The sequence below is a fragment of the Chiloscyllium punctatum genome, chromosome 2 (assembly GCF_047496795.1).
Source record: "Chiloscyllium punctatum isolate Juve2018m chromosome 2, sChiPun1.3, whole genome shotgun sequence".
NCBI lineage: Eukaryota > Metazoa > Chordata > Chondrichthyes > Orectolobiformes > Hemiscylliidae > Chiloscyllium > Chiloscyllium punctatum.
In genome coordinates this window covers 21,158,945-21,183,262 of record NC_092740.1, presented here as the reverse complement: position 1 = coordinate 21,183,262, position 24,318 = coordinate 21,158,945, and the positions used below count along the sequence as shown (strand labels likewise).

General features: G+C 41.9%; 1 protein-coding gene across 6 annotated transcripts in view; it reads right to left on the bottom strand.

The window, feature by feature from the left end:
- galntl6 (polypeptide N-acetylgalactosaminyltransferase like 6) overlaps window positions 1-24,318 on the bottom strand; it is a 1,318,845-nt gene that overhangs the window by 157,226 nt on the left and 1,137,301 nt on the right. For 5 of the 6 annotated variants that reach the window (XM_072591724.1, XM_072591725.1, XM_072591722.1 and 2 more), the window contains exon 9: window positions 9,503-9,610. The exons of the other annotated variant lie outside the window; for it this stretch is intronic. In XM_072591724.1, coding sequence (XP_072447825.1) covers window positions 9,503-9,610 — 108 coding nt within the window. The remainder of the gene's footprint in view (window positions 1-9,502; window positions 9,611-24,318) is intronic. 6 annotated transcript variants of the gene reach the window in all.

Here is a 24,318-nt window from a genome sequence, read left to right as displayed (position 1 = left end):
CTTTCCATTGATCCAGTATTCTGCCTTCCTGTTATTCTTCCCAAAGTGAATCACCTCACATTTAACTGCATTGAACTCCATTTGCCACCTTTCAACCCAATACTGCAGTTTATCTAAGTCTCCCTGCAACCTGCAACATTCTTCCACAATAGGCGAAAGTGAGGACTGCAGATGCTGGAAATCAGAGTCTACATTAGAGTGGAGCTAGAAAGGTACAGCAGGTCAGGTAGCATCCGAGGAGCAGGAAAATTGATGTTTCGGGCAAAAGCCCTTCATCAGGAATGAGGCAGGGATCCTCTGGTGTGGAGTGATAAATGGGAGGCAGGTGGGACTGGGGGAAGGTAGCCAAGAGTACAATAGGTGGATGTAGGTAGGTATGAAGGTCATAGGTTGGAGAGGAGGGTGGAACAGATAGATGGGAAAGAAGATTGGTAGGACTGGTCATGAGTATGGTGCTGAAGGTTGGAACTGGGGTAAGGTGGGGGAGGGAAAATGAGGAAACTGGTGAAGTCCACATTGATGCCCTGGGATTGAAGTGTTCCGAGGCAGAGATGAGATGTTCTTCCTCCAGGTGTTTTGTGGTGAGGGAGTGGCGGCGGAGGAGGCCCAGGACCTGCATGTCCTCAGCAGAGTGGGAGGGGGAGTTGAAATATTCAGCTACGGGGCGGTGGGGTTAATTGGTGTGGGTGTTCTGGAGATGTTCCCTAAAGCGCTCTGCGAGAAGACGTTCGGTCTCCCCAATGTAAGGGAGGCCACATTGGGAGCACCAGATATAATATCCACCAATGGATATTGATACAATGCACATCCACCAATGTCATCACATTGCCAGGGACCCAGGTTCAATTCTACCCACAGTCCAAAGGTTAGGTGGATTGGCCATGCTAAATTGCCCATTGTGTCCAGTGATATGCAGGCTAAGGGGAGTAGCCATGGGAAATGCAGGGTTACAGGGATGGGTAGTGTGTTAGGTCTGGGTGGGTTGGTTTTCAGAGAATCAGTGTGGACCCAATGGGCCGAATGGCCTGCTTCCACATTGTGGGGATTCTGTGATTCAGTGGAGCTGGCTAGGTTGGGAACATAGAATTCAGACTCCAAATTCCGTACCAGTGAAAACTGGAGGCACTAAGAATGGGGTACGGAATCCTGGAATCAGATTCTTCCTGTCATTTTGGAAGTGTCCATGACTGCAAACATCAAGCCCCATGTGACTGCTTACACTGTTACAAACAGCTTCCTTCTCAATCTGCTTTAGAATAATCATGGTGGGGTGGTGGGTGGAGAGGAGATAAAAAGCTTGAATGCAAAGGAAAGAATGGAACTTACACAAGAACAATTCTGCTGGGCCACTCACAACCCTTGGATACCTGGCTGATGTGATGTCAACTTAAGATTGCTCTCTCCATATCTCATTCCATGTGAGCTGATTAATAATTTCTGAACATGTTACAGAAGTTATATCGAGTCCAGACCTTATGGTGTCCTTTTGTGAATTGAAAAGCAACATTGAATAAAGAAGAAATGACATATCAAGAGGAACTTTTATTTTGTTCACATGAGGAGTGTCGGGTCGAGCAAGAAGACAGGTCCATGACAAACCAAATATCAGAACTACGAGAATAATCTATTACCAAACACAATAAACAATGGACTACAACAAGCTGTCAATCTGGCAGGGAAATGAGGAGGAAGAAATTATATGCCTACCCTGCTAGTCACAAGACAACATCGATTCTGTAACTTTTCCAGTAGACTTTAGTTCTGAAACAGTATCATTGAAACCAAATGTTAACCCTTCTCCTCTCTCTATAGATGCTGTCAGATCTGCTGAGTTTTAACAGCACCTTACAATTTTATTTCAGGTCTCTGGCAACTGCAGGACTTTGCTTTTAAATGTTGGCTTAGCAAGCAATACTCACATCCTGTGAACAAATGAAGAAATATTGTCACACCATCTGGCTGCTTCATCTATGTAATATTGGTAGTGAATGTTAACTTTCCAGCCTGGCTTCTTTCCCCACTTGTAAAATCCCTCGGCTTGATACTGTTAAGTGAGACAATAATGCCACGCTGCCACTTGCCCAGGTTGATCCTTTTGTGACATTTTAAAATTCTGCCCCATTTGTGAGGGGAACGTTCATCCTCCCTCAAGGCAAAAAGCTGAAAAATACATTTGTACAGTGCAAGAAGCTACGATTTCCTCTCTTCTTGAGAACAACCTTAGGTCAAAAGTTTAAAGTTTGGAAATAAATTGTGTGCTAGCCTTTTGTACTCTGTATCAAAGAAAAGTCTTCTCTCACAATAAACAAGTCTGACATCAAGGAGCCTGAGCAAAACTGAACTTAGAGTGAATCAGGAATAGCTCCCCTTTGATTGAAATAGTACGATAGAACAGTACAGCACAGGAACAGGCCCTTTGCCCACCATGTCACTGCCAACCAATGTGCCACTCTAAACTAATCCCATCTGCCTGTGTGTAATGTATCTCTCTATTGTCTGCTTTTTCATGTGTCTGTTTAAGTGCCTCTTAAATGTTGCTATCGTATCTGCTTCCACCAATTGCCCCCACCAACGCATTCCAGGCATATATCATCCTCTGTGTAAATAGACATCTCCTTTGCACCTTTCCCCTCTCATCTTCAATCTATGTCCCCTAGTATTTGACATTTCCACTGTGGGAAAAAAGACTCGGACTATGCACCCGGTCCATTTCTCTGATGATTTTTTACACGTGCATTAAGTTGCCTCTTCACCTCCGATATTCTAGCAAAAACAATCCAAGTTTGTTCAACCTCTCCTTATAGCTACTACACTCGAATCCAGGCAAAATCCTTCCACATCCTTCATATCAGGGAGTGACTGCAGACAATATTCCAAATGTGGCTGAACTAAAGTTTTATAAGCTGCCACATAACTTGCCAACTTTTACACTCAGTGTAAGTGCTCTGACCGATGAAGGTAAGTATTCTATATACCTTAGAACATAGAACATCTAACAATAAACCGCAAAACAGGCCCTTCGGCCGTCAATGTTGCACCGACCTGTGAACTATACTCAGCTCGTCCACGTACACAATCCCATCATCATCCATGTGCTTATCCAGGTTTTGTTTAAATCTCCCTAATGTGACTGAGTTGACTACATTGGCAGGTAGGGCATTCCACACCCTTACCACTCTCTGAGTAAAGAACTTTCCTCTGACATCTGTCTTAAACCTATCACCCCTCAATTTGTAGTTATGCCCCCTTGTACAAGCTGACGTCATCATCCTAGGAAAAAGACTTTCACTGTCTGCACTATCTAATCCTCTGATCATCTTGTATGTCTTTATCATATCTCCTCTAGCCTTCTTCTTTCCAATGAGAACAGACCCAAGTCTCTCAGCCTTTCCTCATAAGACCTTTCCTCCAGACCAGGCAACATCCTGGTAAATCTCCTCTGCACCTTTTCCAATGCTTCCACATTCTTCCTGAAATATGGCGACCAGAACTGTACACAATATTCCAGTATGGCTGCATTAGCGTTTTGTCCAGTTGCAGCATGATATTGCGGCTCTGGAACTCAATCCCTTTAACAATGAAACCTAACACGCTGTATGCCTTCTTAACAGCACTATCAACCTGGGTGGCAACCTTCTTTACCACCTTATCCAGTTGTGTTGCCACTTTAAGGGAGCTCTGGATTTGTACCCCAAAATCCCTCTGCATATCAATGCTCCTCAAGGTCCTGCTATTTACTGTACATTTTCTTTTGCATTCGACCTCCCAAAATGCATCACTTCACACTTAGGTTAAACTCCATCTTCCACTTCTCTGTCCAACATTTCTCTATTGGACTGTATTCTTTAATAACCTTCCTCACTATCCACATCTCCAACAATCAGATCACCTACATTTTCAATCCAAATCATTTTACATATATTTATAAAACAACTGAGGTACCAGCACTGATCCTTGCAGAACACCGCTGGTCACAGTTAGAAAAATATGCCTTCACAACTATCCTCTGTCTTTTATAACCAAGCCAATTTTATATTCAACTGGCCAACTCACCATGAATGCCACGTGACTTATCTTCAGGACCAGGCTACCATGAGGAACTTTATCAAATGCTTTAGTAAAGTTCATGAGGACAATATCCACTCTACCCTCATCATGATTTGGAGGTGCTGGTGTTGGTTTGGGATGGACAAAGTTAAAAATCACACAACACCAGGTTATAGTTCAACAGGTTTATTTGCGAGTAAAAGCTTTTGGAGCGCTGCTCCTTCATCAGATAGCCAACCGACAAAGGAGCAGCACTTCGAAAGTTTGTACTTCCAATTAAACTTGTTGGACTATAACCTGGCACCCTCATCAATTATCTTCATTACTTCCTAAAAAAACTCTACCTTGCAGTGAAATGCTGGCCCTTCTACCTGCCGCATGAGTTCACCTCCACCATTCTGACAGTAGTCTCCATACTACTTCCTCAGGTGGCTTAGGAAATTTGGCATATCCATAAGGACCCTCACTAGCTTTTACAGATGCACCATTGGAAGTATTTTATCCGGTTGCATAATGGTCTGGTACAGCAAATGCTCTGCCCAGGAGTGTAAGAAACTACAAAAGGGTGTGTGTAAAGCCCAGATCATCATGGAAGACAACCTTCCACCTAAGGACTCCATTTACACTTCTCATTGCAATGGAAATACTGCCAATATCATCAAAGACCCATCCATCCCTGGTAGTGTTCTCCTACAACCTCTTCTATCAGGTAGAAGATATAGAAGCTTGAACACATGCACCAACAGGCTCAAGAACAGCTTCTTCCCTGCTGTTACTAGACTGCTGAATGGACTCTCTAATTTCAAATAAGTTGATCTGCCTAATAATGACCTTGCTTTGTGCACCTCCTCTACTGTGTAACCTTATATGCCTCGCTCTGTCTGAGCATCCTATGGTCTGTCTGTTCTGATTTGCTATGATCTGCCTGTATTGCTCACAAAAAAATCTTTTCACTGTAATTAGGTACATGTGACTACAATAAATCAAATCAAATCAACAAATCAATTAAGTTTAATGACACAAGATCTCCCCTGCATCAAGCCAGGCTGACTATCCTTAATAAATCAATTCTTCTCCAAATACCTGGAAAATAGAAAAAACGGCTGTGATTGTCAGAGGTCAGTCATCTTAGCTCTAGGACATTTCTACAGGAGTTCCTCACAGTAGTGCACTTGGTCCTTTCCTTCTATCATAAGGTCATATGTGGGGATGTTTGTTGATGAGTGCACAATGTTCAGCACTTTTCATAACTCCTCAGATCCTGAAGCAGTCCATATTCAAAGGCAACAAGATATAGACAATATCCAGGCTTGGGCTGAAAAGTGTTGAGAGTGTGGTGCTGAAAAAGCACAGCAGGTCAGGCAGCATCCAAGGGCCAGGAGAATCAACATTTCAGGCATAAGTCCTTCATGAGGAATTCCTGAAGAAGGGCTTATGCCCGAAACATCGATTCTCCTGTTCCTTGGATGCTGCCTGACCTGCTGTGCTTTTGCAGCACCACTCTCAACTCTGATCTCTATCATCTGCAGTCCCCACTTTCTCTCCATGGGCTGAAAAGTGACAAGTTACAGTCACGCCATACAAATGCCAGGCAATGACCATTTCCAAAAATCACCACCCTGAATGAATGAATTTTGGCATAGCAGCCTCCTTTCATTCATTACAGTACTGAGTAAAAGCCTAACTTATATTCCCCCTCGAAAATGTGGATGATTCAGACAGTAATTCAACTAAGGTAATATTTACATTGTTAATGTAGCTGGCCTGAAAGGGACAACTTGGCAAAGATATCACAGACAAGACAGGACATTAATTCATTCTCACACTCCTATCTTTGCACAAAATGATCATGGAAGGATATTGCTTTTGATTAGATTCTCTGAAAACAATCATGGAATACAGTAAGTCCCCAATAAACAATGCTGTTGCATTTCTGACATGCAATGAAATAATATTGAGCAAATTAGAGTTTCCCATTGCAACTAATGTGATAAGTATAATTTAATTCTTCAAATGTTTTGACATCAGACCAAGTGCATTAAACTTTAAATTGAAATAGTGTCTATTCCTAAATTCCTACATCATAAATGCATCAACTGTTGAATTTATTAAAATACGTTAATAAAAGGCACTTAGGTAAATACATGAATAGAAAAGGCTTGGAGGGATACAGGCCTGGAGCAGAGAGGTGGGATCAGTTTAGTTTGGGATTATGTTCAACATAGACTGTTTGGACCAAAGGGTCTGTTTCCATGCTGTATAACAGTATGACTCACTAAGGTAGCAATACCTGTTATGCCAGGGCAGAGTGGGGAACGGACCAAATGCATTTAAATGGATTAGTGTAATTTGGTATTTGTTAATCAGTATAGAACTGGTGGGCTGAAGGGCCTGTTTCTATGCTGTATGACTCTATGATGGCATGAAATCTGTCAACTGATGACCTGATCCCTCACTGCAACCTCTTCTTGTCCACATTCATGGAACAAAGCTATTGCTAAATGTAATCAATGATAACAGACTGGGAAGAAAGAGAAAGGAAGTATGGAGAACTATAGCATCAATAAGTAATTGTGGTACTGCTGGTTTTGCATAAACTTGTTGAATATATTCTCTTCCCTTGTTGGGATAGCCCATAGTCAGAGGTGGCACAGGTCACTTGTTCTACTGAACACAGAACTGAGACTTCTGTTTGACATCTCTCCTGAACATTCCTTAACAATTCAAACTCAATGCAATCTGTAGTCAGAAACGAAAGGAATTTATTCACTGATCAACCTTTGATTGCCTCTCTGTCTGACATTGGTTTCCGATCAAGTGACACTTTAATCTTAAAGTTCTCACTCTTGTTTTCAAATCCATCCATGGGGTTATCCCTTCCCATTGCTATAATCCCATCCAGACCCCAACCCACTGAGATTTGTCCACTTGCCTTACTTTGGCCTCTTGAGCTTCCCTGATTTTCAACACTCTGCAATCCGTAACCATGCCTTTGGCTGCCTATAGGCCCAAAATGTTTGGAATTATCTCACTAACTAAACCTCACCAACTCTCGATTTTTCTTTCTTCACGTAAGATGCTCCTAAAAACCAAACATTACCTTTATCTACCTTAATTTCTACCCTAATAATTGTGTCTAATTAGGCTGCATGGTACTTCACAAAATAATTCGTAAACTTTATGACATTCAAACTACTTAAAAATTATGTGTTGTAGTTAGAAATCTGTGTGAAACAATTTTATTCTCCTCCAGTACAACTTGACTGACCAAATCTGAAGTGGAGAACAACAGAAGAAAAGACTTACAGACTTACAGCGACTTTCATGACCTTAGGATATACCAAATTGTTTTCATGACCAATGAAATAATGCTTGATTGTTGTCATTGTTATAATGTAGGAAATGTAGGCAACCAATTTACATACAGCAAGTTCCCACAAACAGCACTGTGATAATTACAAAATAATCAACTACAGTAATGTGAGTTGAGGGACAAATATTGACCAGAGCACTGAGTAGAACTCCTCAGCACTTCAATGATTTAATAGTGATATTTATATGGAAGATGTATGTGGATTGTAGGTATATAGTGTGAAGAGGATTAATTTTTATCATCTTTCACACTTGAAGAAGTGTCATTTTGAGCTTCAATGGAAACTCTACCCTACCTCTACTCTGCTTAAGATCAATTCACACTTGCTGTTGGGTGTTTCTTGAATCAAGGATGACATAAATCTAACTTTAAATTAAAAAAACACAACATTTACAATTAACAACAGCACATACTCTATCAGTCAGCCTTGGTCACAACACATAATGTTATGTTGAACACTTTTCCAAAACTGAGAAAGTGTAGACAAACAGTTTCCTTCAAATAGAACTGTGCTTCTATTGTAAACTCAATTCTGTCTCAATCAAATATCGTTTTTTTAATTCTCCTGAGGTACTTTGCGTTTTTTTTGTTTTAATATGATGCATGAATTGTGGCAGTATCACTTAAGGCTACTCATCAGGAGTGCACTTGATTTAAAAAACTTGACATTTAATCAACACGAAGACTATTTGCTGCTTCATAGACCCCAAACAGAATGTTACTGTTGTTCTGAGACATTAGCATGATACTGGATAGTGCAGCATCAGCACCTCCTTTATCAAATTATTTTTTTTAAAGAAATCTTACATTGTGAGCCAAAGAGGGAAGTCGATTGTATTTTCTACAGATTAATAGAAGCATCAGAATGAGTTTGAGAAATTATGCCCCTGAAATTGGGGAGGGTACAGGATAGGCTGGAAGCATTTGGGATCCTTTGAGGATTGAGACGAGAGCAGAACAACTCCCCTTTGCGCACCTACACTGAGTTATCGGCCCAGGGAGCCGATAGATCCTGCCTTGGATAAGCTGCAGGGATTCCATGGCTCCCCTTTCACTTACAACTACATTTACGTCATCAGGCCACAATTCATTAGGCACCCATCTGCCTTTTCAACAAGTTTTGTCCACTATGTGATCCCTGTGGTTATACCAGTTCAGACCCCTCCAACTATTCAGAAGATAGTCTCAACCCTAATATTTTCTTATTTTTAAGGTAAACATAAGGTATTACACTCTAGATGCAATTCGATTGGTTAAACTGCTAGATTTGAAGCAAAACACATTTTATTCATCCACTATAGTTAAAATACAATGAAAGAAAGAAGGAATTGGAAAACCTTACCTCTGTTGGAAATCTTACCAGAATAAAATGATTCTATGATTCAGTAGGTACAGTAACTATTACTAATTAACTGTTTCAATATAGTAACATCCAATAAACACACCCTTGGCAAAAGGCAAATTCAGAATTCATGTTGTCTCAGATGCAACACCCACAGCAGGCAGAGAACCCGGACCTTTTGGCTGAAACTGAGAGAGAGGAAGAAAATACTACTTCTTCAAGACCCCAACAGCAACGACTGAAAGCCAAACCTAAAAATCCATCATTCTGTGGGAGCTCAAACACACCCATTCAGGCTGCTTCTATTGTTCTAACTTTTATAAAAACACCCAAGGCTTCACAGGTTGTTTATGTTCTCACAGGCTGCTTGACACCTGTTCCCCCAATCTGTCTCAAAAAGAAACAGGACAAAAACACACCTCTTAAAGCTACAGTATTGTCACATTGCATTATAACATTTGAAATGCGGGAATAGGCTTATGCCCGAAACGTTGATTCTCCTGCTCCTTTGATGCTGCCTGACCTGCTGTGCTTTTCCAGCAACACATTTTTCAGCTCTGATCTCCAGCATCTGCAGTCCTCACTTTCTCCATTGTCCAATCATGATTTTACATCCATTGTATGAGGGGTGGGTGCCTTTAAAGTTAGTGTCAATATTCCTATGTCAAAGGAAACCACTTATTAAACTTAAACTATGGTCATCCTGAAAAAGAATGGCAGCCATTCTCTAAGGTACTCACCCTTGCCAAACTGGTTCCAGAGGGAACTTTGTAAGGGACATACTTTCTGTAAATGTGTCCCACCCTGGAACAAGGAGCATCATACATGTGACCTCCACACATCCATACCTATAGAAAGGAGGGGAAAGTAAAGTATTAGTGATTTTCCCCAGTGCACTGCAGCATAGCAACACACAATACTAAATCAGAAATGGTGGTATGATAATTTTCTGATTGATATTGAATTCAGCAGGCTCAGGATGAAAATCAAATGGGACATAATTTCACATTGGTTTTATGAGAATTTTAATTCAGTTCCAAAATTCCTTTCTAATGAAAATTTATTAGTACCAATAAAGGTAAGCATGAATCTATTGGATTATTGCAAAAAAAGCCCAAACTGGTTCACTAGTGTTATTCAGGGTGGAAATCCCAACATCTTTACGTTCTATCTTTAGCCAGTTTGGTCAGTATGTAATTATAATCATGAACCAGTACAGAGAAGTCCGACTCATGAGCAACCAACTCCAATGGATGGGCCATCACATCCAGATGTCCAAAAACCATTTTCATTGGCAGGATCTCTTCTCCTGGCTTTCCATTGGCCTGTGTTGGGAAGGCAATGGTGTAGCAATGATGTCACTTCATTCGTGTTCCAGTACCCCAGACTAATGCTCTGGGGTCATTGGTTTGATTCCCACCATGACTGACAGTGCAGTTTGAATTCAATAAAAATTTGGAATATAGCCTCATCTAATGGTGACTTTGTACCCTCTTTGATTGTTGCATATAGACCATCTGGTTTACTTACATCCTTGAAGAAAGAAAATCTGTTATCCTTACATGGTTTGTCTTACATGTGACTAAGAGGTAAAGTTGCCATAGTCTTACTGGACCAGAGGCCTGTTCTCTCATTGGTGATGACTGGTGACAGTTAAACCTGGGGCTCACCACACCCCAGGTGAGGGGAGAGGTTGAGAAGGAGAGTCCTTCATGGTCATCTCAGCTGATGCAAGAATTGAACCCATGCTGCTGACATCAATCTCCATCACAAAAAGCTGTCTAGTCAACGGAGCTTAATGAACCCCTTTACATTGCCTCCAGACTTACAGCAAGCTTTTAACTGAGTAATTAGGGATGGGTGATAAATGCTGGTGTACACATTTCAGGAATGAATTAAAAAGATGCTTAGAGGACGACTAGAGGAAAAGTTATAGGGATACATTCAAGGTCATTCCATATGTCGGAGGCATTGACATCACTAACTGGGATGAGGAAGCTTCGGACTGCTTGGCATGACATCGTCTGATCCATCAAGGCACAGGTAACTTCAAAGCTCACAGCCTTGACCATGAGGTAGAACATCAGTGACAAAGGAAGGAAGAGAAAGCCAACCCAGGCTGTGAATTCTATTTCCCCAAAGCCTGTCCCCATTGTGGAAAAACCCCTGGATCTAAAATGGACCTCCTCAGTCATCTGAGGTGTCATTGTGCTTGAGAGACACATCAGTGGCTCTTAGGGACTGTTCCCAATGAGTACAGATTGGGAGAAAGGGAGGATTGCAGATGCTGGAAATCAGAGTCGAGAGTGTGTTGCTGGGAAAGCCCAGCACGTCAGGCAGCATCCAAGGGGCAGAGGAATCGATATTTCGAGCAAAAGCCCTTCTGGCATCCTTGGAAGTGGCTTCGCAGTGAGGTTAAACTCAATGAGGTGAAAGTGAGGACTGCAGATGCTGAAGATTAGACTCGAGAGTGTGGTGCCAGAAAAGCACAGCAGGTCAGGCAGCATCTGAGGTGCAGGAGCCTCACTTTCACCTCAAAGATAGAGCAGAGTAGTTGGACAGACAAAGGAGTGGATTACGATCAGCCTGGGAAAAATGAATGGCTGCTAATGGGGACAAGTAGTAGCTAACAATTGGTGTGTGTAGTAGCAGACCATGTGATAACAAGGCCTGGTGTGTGGAGGTTGGGGCAATGACTTGGGAGAAGGTGCCTCAAGCCTGAAACTTGTTGAACTCAATTAGATTATATTCCTTACAGTGTGGAAACAGGCCCTTCAGCCCAGCCAGTCCACACCGATCCTCCAAAGAGTAACCCACCCAGATCCATTTCCCTCTGACTAATGCACCTAATACTGTGGGCAATTTAGCATTGCCAATTCACCTGACCTATATATCTTTGGACTGTGGGAGGAAACTGGAGTACCTGGAGGAAACCCACACTGACACAGGGAGAACATGCAAACTTCACATAGACAGTCGCCTGAGGCTGGAATCGAACCTGGGACCCCGGTGCTGTGAGGCAGAAGTACTAATCACTGAGCCACCATGCCACCATTGAGTCCAGAAGGCTGTAGAGCTCCCAAGTGGAAAAGGAAAATAAAATTCCTGACAAAGAAATGTCATTTGGAAAACCACGTATCCAAAAAATTCAAGAAAGTGTTCTGGACTATCACCTCAAATTTCCAAGAGTTTGAAACAGAAGTTAAATTTGACACAGGGAAGCAGTTTCAATACTGGCTGCCAGCTGCTGTGACTATAATAAGTGAATGCTGCACTTAGAAACAGAAAACTACAAGGTCTAGCAATGCAGATCTTCAGGTGTGTGGCCGATTTATCACCAAACTCAATGACAAAGGATGAAGGGTCAGTGTGACCCTTGGCACATTGAAGAACCAGAATAGTAGAGATGCATGCATTTAACTTGGTTTCTTGGTGGATGCAATGGTCCACATGGCAAATGGAAGAGAATTTATCAGATTATTCAGAGGCTTAGGCAAATTAAAACAGAAGTACTGCATTACTCTGCAAGAAAACGTTGAGTGTTCTGCCTGGATACTCCAAGGAAAGTACAGGTACTTTATTCACTATGATGAAAGGTGAAGACTGAGTTAGATAACATACTAAATGGCTGGGTGACATTAGTCATTAGTGATAGATCCAACACAATATTGCTCAGGACAAGTGACAGTTCCCAAACACAGCTCAGAACTGAGAGCTCTCTTAACTGAAGAAAGGGATTCAAAGAGGGGCTCATTAAATTCAATGAATTGAATGGCCAAATTAACCAGAAGCACATTGTTTACTAAATTAAATGTAATCAATTTTGGATTTTGGTATATAACGCTAGACTATGAATCCAGATGCTGACTGCATTTATAGAATCCCATTTGTCAAGCTATTTAGAGTCATAGTCATAGAGTCATAGAGATGTACAGCATGGAAACAGACCCTTTGGTCCAACTCGTCCATGCTGACTAGATATCCCAACCTAATCTAGTCCCATCTGCCAGCACTTGGCCCATATTCCCCCAAACCCTTCCTATTCATATAACCATCCACATGCCTTTTAAATGTTGCAATTGTACCAGCCTCCACCACTTCCTCTGGCAGCTCATTCCATATACCACCCGCTGTGCGAAAAGGTTGTCTCTTTTATATCTTTCCCCTCTCACCCTAATCCTACACCCTCTTGTTCTGGACTCCCCCACCTCAAAGAAAATACTTTGTCTATTTATCCTATCCATGCCCCTCATGATTTCATAAACTTCTATAAGATCACCCTTCAGCCTTCGACTGCCCAGAGAAAACAGCCCAGCCTATTCAGCCTCTCCCTATAGCTCAAATCCTCCAACCCTGGCAACATTCTTGTAAATCTTTTCTGAACCCTTTCAAGTTTCACAGCATCCTTCTGAAAGGAAGGAGACCAGAATTGCACGCAATATTCCAAAAGTGGCCTCAACAATGTCCTGTACAGCCACAACATGACCTCCCAACTACTATACTCAATACTCTGACCAATAAAGGAAAGCATACCAAACACCTTCTTCACTATCCTATCTACATGCGACATTACTTTCAAGGAGCTATGAACCTGCACTCCAAGGTCTCTTTGTTCAGCAACACTCCCCAGGACCTTACCATTAAGTCTATGCATCCTGCTAAGATTTGCTTTCCCAAAATGCACAGCACCTCACATTTATCTAAATTAAACTCCATCTGCCACTTCTCAGCCCATTGGCCCATCTGATCAAGATCCCATTGTAATCTGAGGTAAACTTCTTCTCTGTTCACTACACCTCCAGTTTTGATGTCATCTGCAAACTTACTAACTTTACCTATATTCATATCCAAATCATTTAGATAAATGATTGAAAGTAGTGGACCCAGCACCGATCCTTGTGGCACTCCACTGATCACAGACATCTAGTCTGAAAAACAACCCTCCACCTCCACCCTCTGTCTTCTATCTTCGAGCCAGTTCTGTATCCAAATGGCTAGTTCACCCTGATTCCATGTTAACCAGTCTCACATGGGGAACCTTGTTGAACGCCTTACTGAAGTCCATATAGATCACATCTACCTCTCTGTCCTCATCAATACTCTTTGTTCTTTCTTCAAAAAATTCAATCAGGTTCATGAGACATGATTCCCTAAGCACAAAGCCATGTTGACTATCCCTAATCAGTCCTTGCCTGTCCAAATACATGTAAATCCTGTCTCTTATGATTCCCTCCAACAATTTGCCCACCACCGACATCAGGCTCATTGGTCTATAGTTTAGATCAGAATGGTGCTGGAAAGGCACAGCAGGTCAGGCAGCATCCGAGGAGCAGGAAAATCTGATTCCTGATAAAGGACTTTTGCCCAAAACATTGATTTTCCTGCTCCTTGGATGCTGCCTGACCTGCTGTGCTTTTCCAGCACCACTCTGATCTAAACTCTGGTTTCCAGCATCTGCAGTCCTCACTTTTGCCTTATTGGTCTATAGTTCCCTGGCTTGTCCTTACCACCTTTCTTAAATAATGGTACCACATTAGCCAACCTCCAGTCTTCTGGCACCTCACCTATGACTATCGATGATACAAATATCTCAGCAAGGGGCCCAGCAGTCACTTCCCTAGTTTCCCACAGAGTTCTAGGGTACACCTGATCAGGTACTGGGGATCTGTCCACCTTCATGCACTTCAAAACATCCAGCACTTCCTCCTCTATAATACTGACATTTTTCAAGATGTCACCATCTATTTCCCCACATTCTATGTTTTCCATGTCCTTTTCCACACTAAACACTGAAGCAAAACACCTGTTTGGTATCTCCCCCATCTCTTGCGGCTCCACACAAAGGCTGCCTTGCTGATCTTTGAGGGGCCCTATTCACTGCCAAGTTATCCTTTTGTCCTTAATGTATTTGTAAAAATCCTTTGGATTCTCATTAACCCTATTTGCCAAAGCATTCATGTCTCCTTTTTGCCCTCCTGAATTCCCTCTTAAGTATGCTCCTACAGTCTTTATACTCTTCTAAGGATTCACTCGATCTCTCCTGTTTATCCCTGACACATGCTTCTTTCTTTTTCTTAACCAAAACCTCAATTTCTTTAGTCATCCAGCATTCTCTGTATCTACCAGCCTTTCCTTTCACCCTAACACGAATATAATGTCTCTGAACTCTCATTATCTCATTTCTGAAGGCTTCCCATTTTCCAGCCATCCCTTTACCTGTGAACATTTGCCCCCCTACTCAGCTTTTGAAAGTTCTTGCGTAATACCATCAAATCTAGCCTTCCTCAAATTTAGAACTTCAGCTGTTAGATTTGGTCTATCCTTTTCCATCACCAAAATGCTCCCCAACTGATACCTCAGTCACCTTATTTCCCAAGTTTAGGTCAAGTTTTGCATCTTCTCTAATAGGTGCAAAATTTTCTTGTACACTGTTAAATTCTTCTCCAGCTAAACCCTTAACACTATGGCAGTCCCAGTCAATGTTTAGAAAGTTAAAATCCCCTACCATAACCACCCTATTATTCTTACAGATATATGAAGTGTTATGGTGCCATAGGGCTCTTTATGTTTGCACCAAATGATCAGCATGACTTAGTGCCATTCTCTTACCTTTCCCTGTCCACTTGCATATTATTTATATTAAATAATCATCCAATAGCCTCTTGAATGCCTTAATTGGACCTGTCTCCAACACATTTCTCAGCATAACCAGACCCAAACTACTCATTTTTTGCCAAAGATTTTCTCACATCACATTTACCTCTTTTGCAATCAATTACTTTCTCATTCTTGATCCTTTTATGAGTGGGAATAGTTTGTTCCTATCTACTCTCTGCAGACCCCATGATGATGAAAATCTTGACTGTATCTCCTCTTACCTATTACCTTTCCAATCTGTCCTCATAACTAAAGTTCTTCACCCCTGGAACTGCTTTGTTGGTTTCTTCTGCATTTTCTCTAATGTGTTCCCATCCTTCCTATAATAAGACCATAATGACCATACAAAATAGGAACAGGAGTAGGCTGGTCAGGCCCTCCAGCTGGCTCCATCATCCAATAGGATCATGGCTGCTCTGGTATTGCTCACATTCGCTTTCCTGTCCTTTCCTTGTAAGCCTAGATTCCCTGACTGATCAAGAATCTATCTCTGCATCAGCCTTGAGTATACTCAAAGATTCTGTCCTTCAGCTCTCTGTGACAAAGAGTTCCAAAGACTCACAACCCTCTGAGAGAACTCGCCCCTCATCTCAGTCTTAAATTGGCATGATAATGCCCTCTGTTCCTAGAGTCTCAGCATTTACCCATCAAGCCTATTAAGTATCCTATGATTTTCAATGCGATCACCTCTCATTTTTCTAAACTCCAGTGATGAGAAACCCAACCTGTTTAAGCCTTTGCACATAATCCCTCCATATTTGGATTTTTCCAAATGAACCTTTTCTGAATTGTCTTTTTGGAAATAATATATTTCCTGAAAGAAGGGGACCAAAATTGCTCAAAGGATCCAGATATGATTCTCACTCAAACCTTGTGCAGTTGCAGTAAGACTTCCTTACTCTTATACTCCAACTCCTCTGAAAAAAGAGCCAACATTCAATTAATTCTGATTACATGCTGTATCTGTTTGCACAAGTGTTTTGTGCACAAGTACACTCTTTGTAGTGCAGGTTTTCTTCATTTAAATAATATACTGTTCTTTTGTTCTCGCTTCCAAAATGAACAACTTCACATTTTCTAACATTATATTCCAGTTGCAAACTTTTCATCCACTTTCTTAATGTGTAATGTGGCTCTCAGCACTGTACACAGTACTCCAGCTGAGGTCTAACAAATGTCTTATACCGTTAGATCATCACATGCTTGTCTTGTACTCAACGGCCCTATTAATAAAGCCCAGAATATTGTATGCTTTATAAACTGCTCTCTCCACTTGTCCTGCCACCTTCAATAAACTGTGTGCATATACAACAGTGCCCTCTGTTTCTGCACCCTCTATATAACAGTATCCTTAGTTTACATTGCCTGTCCATGTTCATCTTATTAAATTGTATACATCATACTCCTCTGGATTGAACTTCATTTGCAACCTATCTGCTCACTCCGCCAACCTGTCAATGTCCTTTTGAAGTTCTACACTATCCTCACAGTTCACAATACTTCCAAGTTTTCTATCTTTCACAAACATAGAACAGTATGGCACAGTGTAGGCCCTTTGGCCCTCGATGTTGTGCCAACCTTTTATCAATAGACAATAGACAATAGACAATAGACGCAGGAGTAGGCCATTCTGCCCTTCGAGCCTGCACCACCATTCAATATGATCATGGCTGATCATCCTTAATCAGTATCCTGTTCCTGCCTTATCTCCATAATCCTTGATTCCACTATCCTTGAGAGCTCTATCCAACTCTTTCTTAAATGAATCCAGAGACTGGGCCTCCACTGCCCTCTGGGGCAGAGCATTCCACACAGCCACCACTCTCTGGGTGAAGAAGTTTCTCCTCATCTCTGTCCTAAATGGTCTACCCCGTATTTTTAATCTGTCCTCTGGTTCGGCACTCACCCATCAGTGGAAACATGTTTCCTGCCTCCAGAGTGTCCAATCCTTTAATAATCTTATATGTCTCAATCAGATCCCCCTCTCAGTCTTCTAAACTCAAGGGTATACAAGCCCAGTCGCTCCACTCTTTCAGTGTAAGGGAGTCCCGCCATTCCAGGAATTGACCTCGTGAACCTACGCTGTACTCCCTCAATAGCCAGAATGTCTTTCCTCAAATTTGGAGATCAGAACTGCACACAGTACTCCAGGTGTGGTCTCACCAGGGCCCTGTACAGCTACAGAAGAACCTCTTTGCTTCTATCCTCAATCCCTCTTGTTATGAAGGCCAGCATGCTATTAGCCTTCTTCATTATCCTACTCTAAGATCAAATTAACCTACATACCATTTATTTTACTATCATCCATGTGTCTATCCAAGAGTCACTTAAATGTCCCCAATGTATCTGACTCAACTACCACTGCTGGCAGTGCATTCCACATACCCACCACTCTCTGTGTAAAGAACCGACCTCTGACATCTCCCCTAAACCTTTTTTCAATCACCTTAAAATTTTGGCCCATTGTGATAGCCATTTCTGCCCTGGGAAAACGTCTCTGGCTACCCACGCTATCTATGCCTCTCATCATCTTGTACAACTCTATCAAGTCACCTCTTATCCTTCACTCCAATGAGGAAAGCTCTAGCTCCCTCAACTTTTCTTCATATGACATGCCTTCCAATCCAGGCAGCGTCCTGATAAATCTCCACTGCACTCTCTCTAAAGCCTCCACATCCTTTCTATAATGAGGCGACCAAATCTGAACACAATATTCTAAGTGTGGTCTAGCCAGGGCTCTATAGAGCTGCAGAGTAACCTCACGGCTCTTAAACTCAATCCCCTGCTAATGAAAGCCAACACACCATTTGCCTTCTTAACAACCCTGTCAACTTGGGTGGCAACTTTGAGGGATCTATGGACATGGACCCCAAGGTCTCTCTGTTCCTCCATGCTGCCTTTAACTCTATTACTTGCATTCAGATTCAACCATAAAAATTGCCCAGGCATACTAGCTTCAAAATCTATAATATATATCAGGATAAACAAAGGGTCCAATATTAACCTCTGGGGAACTCCTTTACAAACCCTTCTCAGCCCAAAATATATCTATTGACCATTCCCCATTTCCTGTTACTTGGGTAAGTTTGTGTCCACATTGTTATGTCCCTTTTATTCCATGACCTATAATTTTTCCCACAGTCCTTTGTGTGGTACTGTATCAAATGCCTTCAGGAAGTCCACGCACAGTACATCAACAGTATTATCTTCATCAACCCTTTCTGTTACCAGGACTTTTGCTGGACTTTTATTTTGTTTTCATTTTCCTGTCTTTGTTTGTAATGGACTTTACTTCAGACTATTTGAAACACTTGTCTTAAATCAGTCTTTGGCTGTGATGGACATTGAATTGAATAAACAATTAGTAAAAAAATCACGAGGAGGTCAGCTATTTGGAGTGTCTGAAAGGGTGAGGGGAAGAAGTATAGTGGAGAGCTTTCAGCAGGGGAATTCCAAAGCGTAGGGCCCATCAACCTGGGGCTAGTTCTTGGTATATATTCAAGAGGGAGCTGGATGTGGCCCTTGTAATTAAAGGGATGAAGGGACATGAATTGAAAGCAGGAGTGAGATGCTGAGATTGTTTGATCAGCCATGATCGTATTGAATAGTGGGGCAGACCTGAAGGGCCGAATGGCCTATTTCGGCACCTTTCTTGTATGTTTATAGTTTCTATCACCTAAAAGATGCATGGGGAAAAAAAAACTCTCTTCCTCTCTGTACTATACCAGTGAGTTGTTTCAGAGAAAGTGAGGACTGAAGATGCTGGAGATCAGAGTCAAAGAGTGTGATGTTGGAAAAACACAGCTAGTCAGGCAACATCCGAGGAGCAGGAGAATTAATGTTTCAGGTATGAGCTCTTCATCAGGAATGATGGGGTGGCCCAAAAGGACAGAGAGGTAATTGGAAGGGGGTGGGCTGGGGGAAAGGTAGCTGGGAATGCCACAGGAAGATGAAGGTGGGGGTGAATATGATAGGTTGGAGAGGAGGGTGGAGTGGATAGGTAGGAAGGAAGATGGACAGGTAGGACTGTTGAAGAGGGTGGTGCCAAGTTGGAAGGTCGGTTCTGGGATAAGGTGGGTGGAGGAGAAATGAGGAAACTGATGAATTTCACATTGATCCTGTGTGGTTGGAGTGTCCCAAGGTGGAAGATGAGGTGTTCTTCCAAGCATTGGTGGCTTGAGTTTGGTGGTGGAGGAGGCCCAGGACGTGCATGTCCTTGGCAGAGTGGGAGGGGGACTTAAAGTGAATTGTTTGCCATATGACAACACGAATAATCAATAAATTCAAATTAATTCGTGAATAATAAAATCAACAGATTTCGCTACTGGAATTCACTATTTGTACTGTAATTTGCTGATGTCCCACCGGTTGATTTCAAGGTTGCAAACTTAATTTTACTTCTTTTTCTCTTGATTTCCTGTCCCTACACCATCTTCTCCACTCTCTCCAAAACCCTTTCCCCCACATCCCCATCAACCCCCAAGGTCTGAGGTGAACGGTAATGATGGAAAAGTGGGACATTTGCTCCGAGACTAATGCCACTCTGATCCAAGCAACAAAAGACATATGAAATAAGCCTCTTTCTTGTGGTGAAGGGAACTGACCTCAGTTTGAGTTGTCTCCTGCCATCCACTGGAGTGAGATAAGGAACTCAGTGCCTGAAGCTTTTGTTTCCCTTTCAATCCCTGCTCCCTTCCTATTTATACTTCTTCAGCGGGATTTCCTTAAGAAAAAAAATACGGACTCTGTTCATGAACAGAACTGAGTGCATTAATGTTACTTTCTATATGAACTCAGTTCTGTGGCTGATGTGTTCCATTTGTCTCCCTAGGCATTGTACTTTGCATAAGTTCTCAAAATGGGTATACAGCCAAACTTTCTGCCTCAGTCTTTGCCAGATTCCTATCAACTAGAATTACTGTCACTGTCAATGTCACACTGACCTTCATCCTCTTGTCACAAATCTTATCAATAACGGGCTAAAACCTGTTTCAGAATTGAAAGAACTGCTTACCCATTACCTCCCTTTATTTTAATAAGCACGGCAGAGCCCTGAGGTCAGTATCTTTAATGAGACGAACGACAAGAGATGACTAAGATGGAAGCCCTGTGACATGTGAGTCTCCTGATGAATCTGTTCCCTGAGCAAAATACACTGAGTCAATTTAGCATCTGAACTCTTGTGTGCTGTTACCATGGTTCCCCTCAGACACTAGACAAGAGGTGAGGCCTGCATTTCAATTACAGCCCCAGAAAATGACAGATTACAGGAAAATAGGGTAATGAAGTCTCGGATGATGGTGGCTTTTGACAGGCACAATAAATAGCTGTGTGAGTACACCTGATGTATTCCAGATTCAACAGGCTCCCACTACTTCACATGGCAACAAAGCAGTATGAGCTCAGCTGTGTATCAATCCTTTGCATTAACAAGTGGAAGCCGTGGAGCGAGACACCAAATTGCGCTCTATTGAAAAAAAAAACAGATTTGACGAATTGTACATCTACTGCTGAGGTGGGGAGAATTTTATCACCAGTATCATCGTGACCTGCAGGCTAAATTGCTTTTTATTCGTTCTCGGGATGTGAGCATCACCGATAAGGCCAACATCTATTGCCTAATTATCCACAAGCAACTCGTGGTGAGCTGCTTTCTTGAAACTTTGCAGTCTATGTGGTCTGTAAACACACACCATGCTTCTTTTTTTTTATTATTTATTCACAGGATGAAGGCATTGCTGGCTGGGTCAACATTTATTCCCCATCCCTAACTGCCCAGAGGGGAGTTGAGAGTCAACCAAGATGTAGGCCAGACGAGTCACATGTAGGCCAGACCAGGTGAGGATGACAGATTCCTTCCCTATAAAAGATATGAGTGAACCAGATGGGTTTTTCCTGACAATTGATTCATGGTCATTGTTAGATTCTTGATTCCAGATTTTTATTGAAATCAAATCCCACCATTTGCAGCATGGATTTTGAACCCAGTCCCTGGAACATTACCTGAATTAACAGACCAGAGATAATACCAGTAGGTCATCACCGTCTCTGGAAGCGAGTTCCAGAGTTTCAAGTGACAGTGTTTGATTAGTGATTTAGTTTCACATCAGGATAGTTTGTAACTTGAAGGGGAACTTGCTGATGACAGTGTCCCCTTGCATCTACTGTGCTGTTCTATCAGGGTGGCTGGGGTCTTGCGTTTGGAGAAGGAACCTTAGTTGCTGCAGTGCGTTTGCATAAAGAGTACACTGCAGCACTGTGCACCAGCGGTGGAGCAAATGAATGTTTAAGTCGGCAGAAGGGATACATACTAAGCATTCTGTTTTGCCCTATGTTGTTGGAACAGTATCCACCCAAGCAAGTCAAGAGTATTACGGTACACTCCTGATTTATCAGGGGATCACCCCCAGTTCAAAGAAGAATGCAGGAAGGTGTGAGAAGCAGTCCCAGGCAATATCTGAAAATGCATAGTCATTCTGAAGCTATAACATAGGATGACTTGCATGTCAAACAGTGGAAGTAACACACAATAGACATCGGGTGACCAATGGATCAACTCCAAACCTAGGAGCCCTGCTATACTTAGATGTGAATCGTGGTGGACAATTCAACAAAGCACTGGAGGAACAGGAGGCTACATCACTATCTTCATCCTTAATGATAAGGAAGACCATAAGACCATAAAACTTAGGAGCAGAAGTAGACTGTTTGGCCATTGGATCTGTTCCACCATTCATTGCTGATCTGATAATTCTCAACCCCACTTTCCTGTCTTTTTCCTATAACCCTTGATTTCCTTACTGATTACAAATCTGTCCATCTTAATCTTGAATATACTTAGTGAGTTCAAGCCCAAACTTCTCAACGTCTCTTCAAACGAAAATCTCTCCAAGCGCAAGAAGAATAGAGGAGCTAAATATTGTTTAAATGAAGAAAAACTGAAAAACAAAGGGTTTTAGGAGTTCTTGTGCACAAATCACAAAAAGCTAGCATCCAAGTCTAGCAGGTGTTAGGGAAGGCAAATGGAATGCTGACCCTTATTTCAAAGGAATGAAGTATAAAGATTGGAAAGTCTTACAACAACTGTAACAAGGCATTGATAGATCACACCTACAATACTATGAACAATTTTAACTTATCGAATGAAAGATGTACTAGCACTGGAACAATCCAGAAAAAGTTCACTAGGTGATCCCAGGGAGAGGCTGTCTTGTAGGGAGAAGTTCAGCACATTTTGATCTGTAATTTTTTGCCATTTAGAAGAATGAGAGGCAATCTCACCGTAACATTCTTTGGGGAATTGACAGGATAAACGCGGAAAGGTTGTTTTCTTTGTGGGAGAGTCTAGGACCAGAGGGCATCATCTGGGATTAAGAGATTGCACATTTAAGACAGAGTCATGGAGGAAACAGACCCTTCTGTTCAACTCATTCATGCTGATCAGATATCCTAAACGGATCTCGTCCCATTTACCAGCATTTGGTCCATAACTCCCTAAACCCTTCCAATTCATATACCCATCCAGATGCCTTTTAGATGTTGTAATTGTACCAGCCTCCACCCCTCCACTTCCTCTCATATTTTACATGCACCACTCTCTGCATGAAAATGTTTCTCCTCAGGTCCTTTGAAATCTTTCCCCTCTCTTACTCATTAAATCTCTAGTTTTAGACTCCCCTACCCTGGGAAAAAATACTTGGTTATTCACCCTCTCTCTATGCTCCTTGTGATTTTATAAATTTCTATAAGGTCAGCCCTCAGCCTCCGATGCTCTAGGGAAAAGCTGGAGGAAGTGCTTTTCTCAGAGGGTAGTGAACCTGTGGAATTCTTTACCACAGAGGGCTGTACAGTCTGGATCGTTAAGTGTATTCAAGGCTGAGGTAGACAGATTTTTATTCAGTAAGGGAATAAAGGGTGATGGTGAAAAGGCAGGAAAGTGGAACAGAGCAGTATTAGATCAGCCATGGTTTCATTAAAAGGCACACTCGATGGGCTGAATGGTCCACTTCTGCTCCTGAATCGTATAATCCTACTGTCTTATGAGTAAGTATTAAGTAACAGCAGGGAGCACTCCCCTACTCTTTTACTAATAGTGCAGTTGGATGTTTAATATCCATCCGAGAGGACGGAATGTGCTTCCGGCTATTGCTCATTTCAATGATTGGATTTCTGCAGCATTACACTGATGTATCAACCTGGATTTAGTGTTTAAACGTCTGGAGTGGAATCTGAACACAGAACTCGCTGATTCTGAGGTGGAAGTGCAACAGAATGCCCATCACTGATGTAAGTTTAAATTATCCACTGGTTAAAGTGAAAAAGACATGAGTGAGGATGGAAAAGAGTAGAAAAAACACAAAATGAGGAATAGATTAAATGTGTTTATTGTATTTGGGAATGCATTGCAAGTGCTTATCATGTTTACATAAATTACAATATCCACCTTACTAACTTTGCATTTAATGTGATGGTTGAAGGAATCCAATGTGATATGCAGCTGTTTTAACATTGATCGTACTGCCATGATCGAGAATGCACTGCCTGATTGGGCAGTGAAAACACATTCACTAAAACTTTCCAAAGGAAATTGGACATCTACCTGGATAGGTAAGATTTGCAGGGCCATGGGAGAAAGTAATGGATGTGAACTGGATTGCTTTTCAAACAGTTGCCCCAATGGCCTCCATCTGTTCAGTATGCTTCTACTTTTCTCTGATTTAACTTGCTTTATCACAATGAAGCAAATATCTGTCTGGAATAACACAGCTATACAATCCAACATCAATGACTGAGTGAAGGACATCGAAATATTTCTCCATCTACCTTGGGGCTAAGAATTGAACATTTTAGCCTGAATTAGTCTCCACTGGCCTCCATTATCACAATAATGGACAGTCTC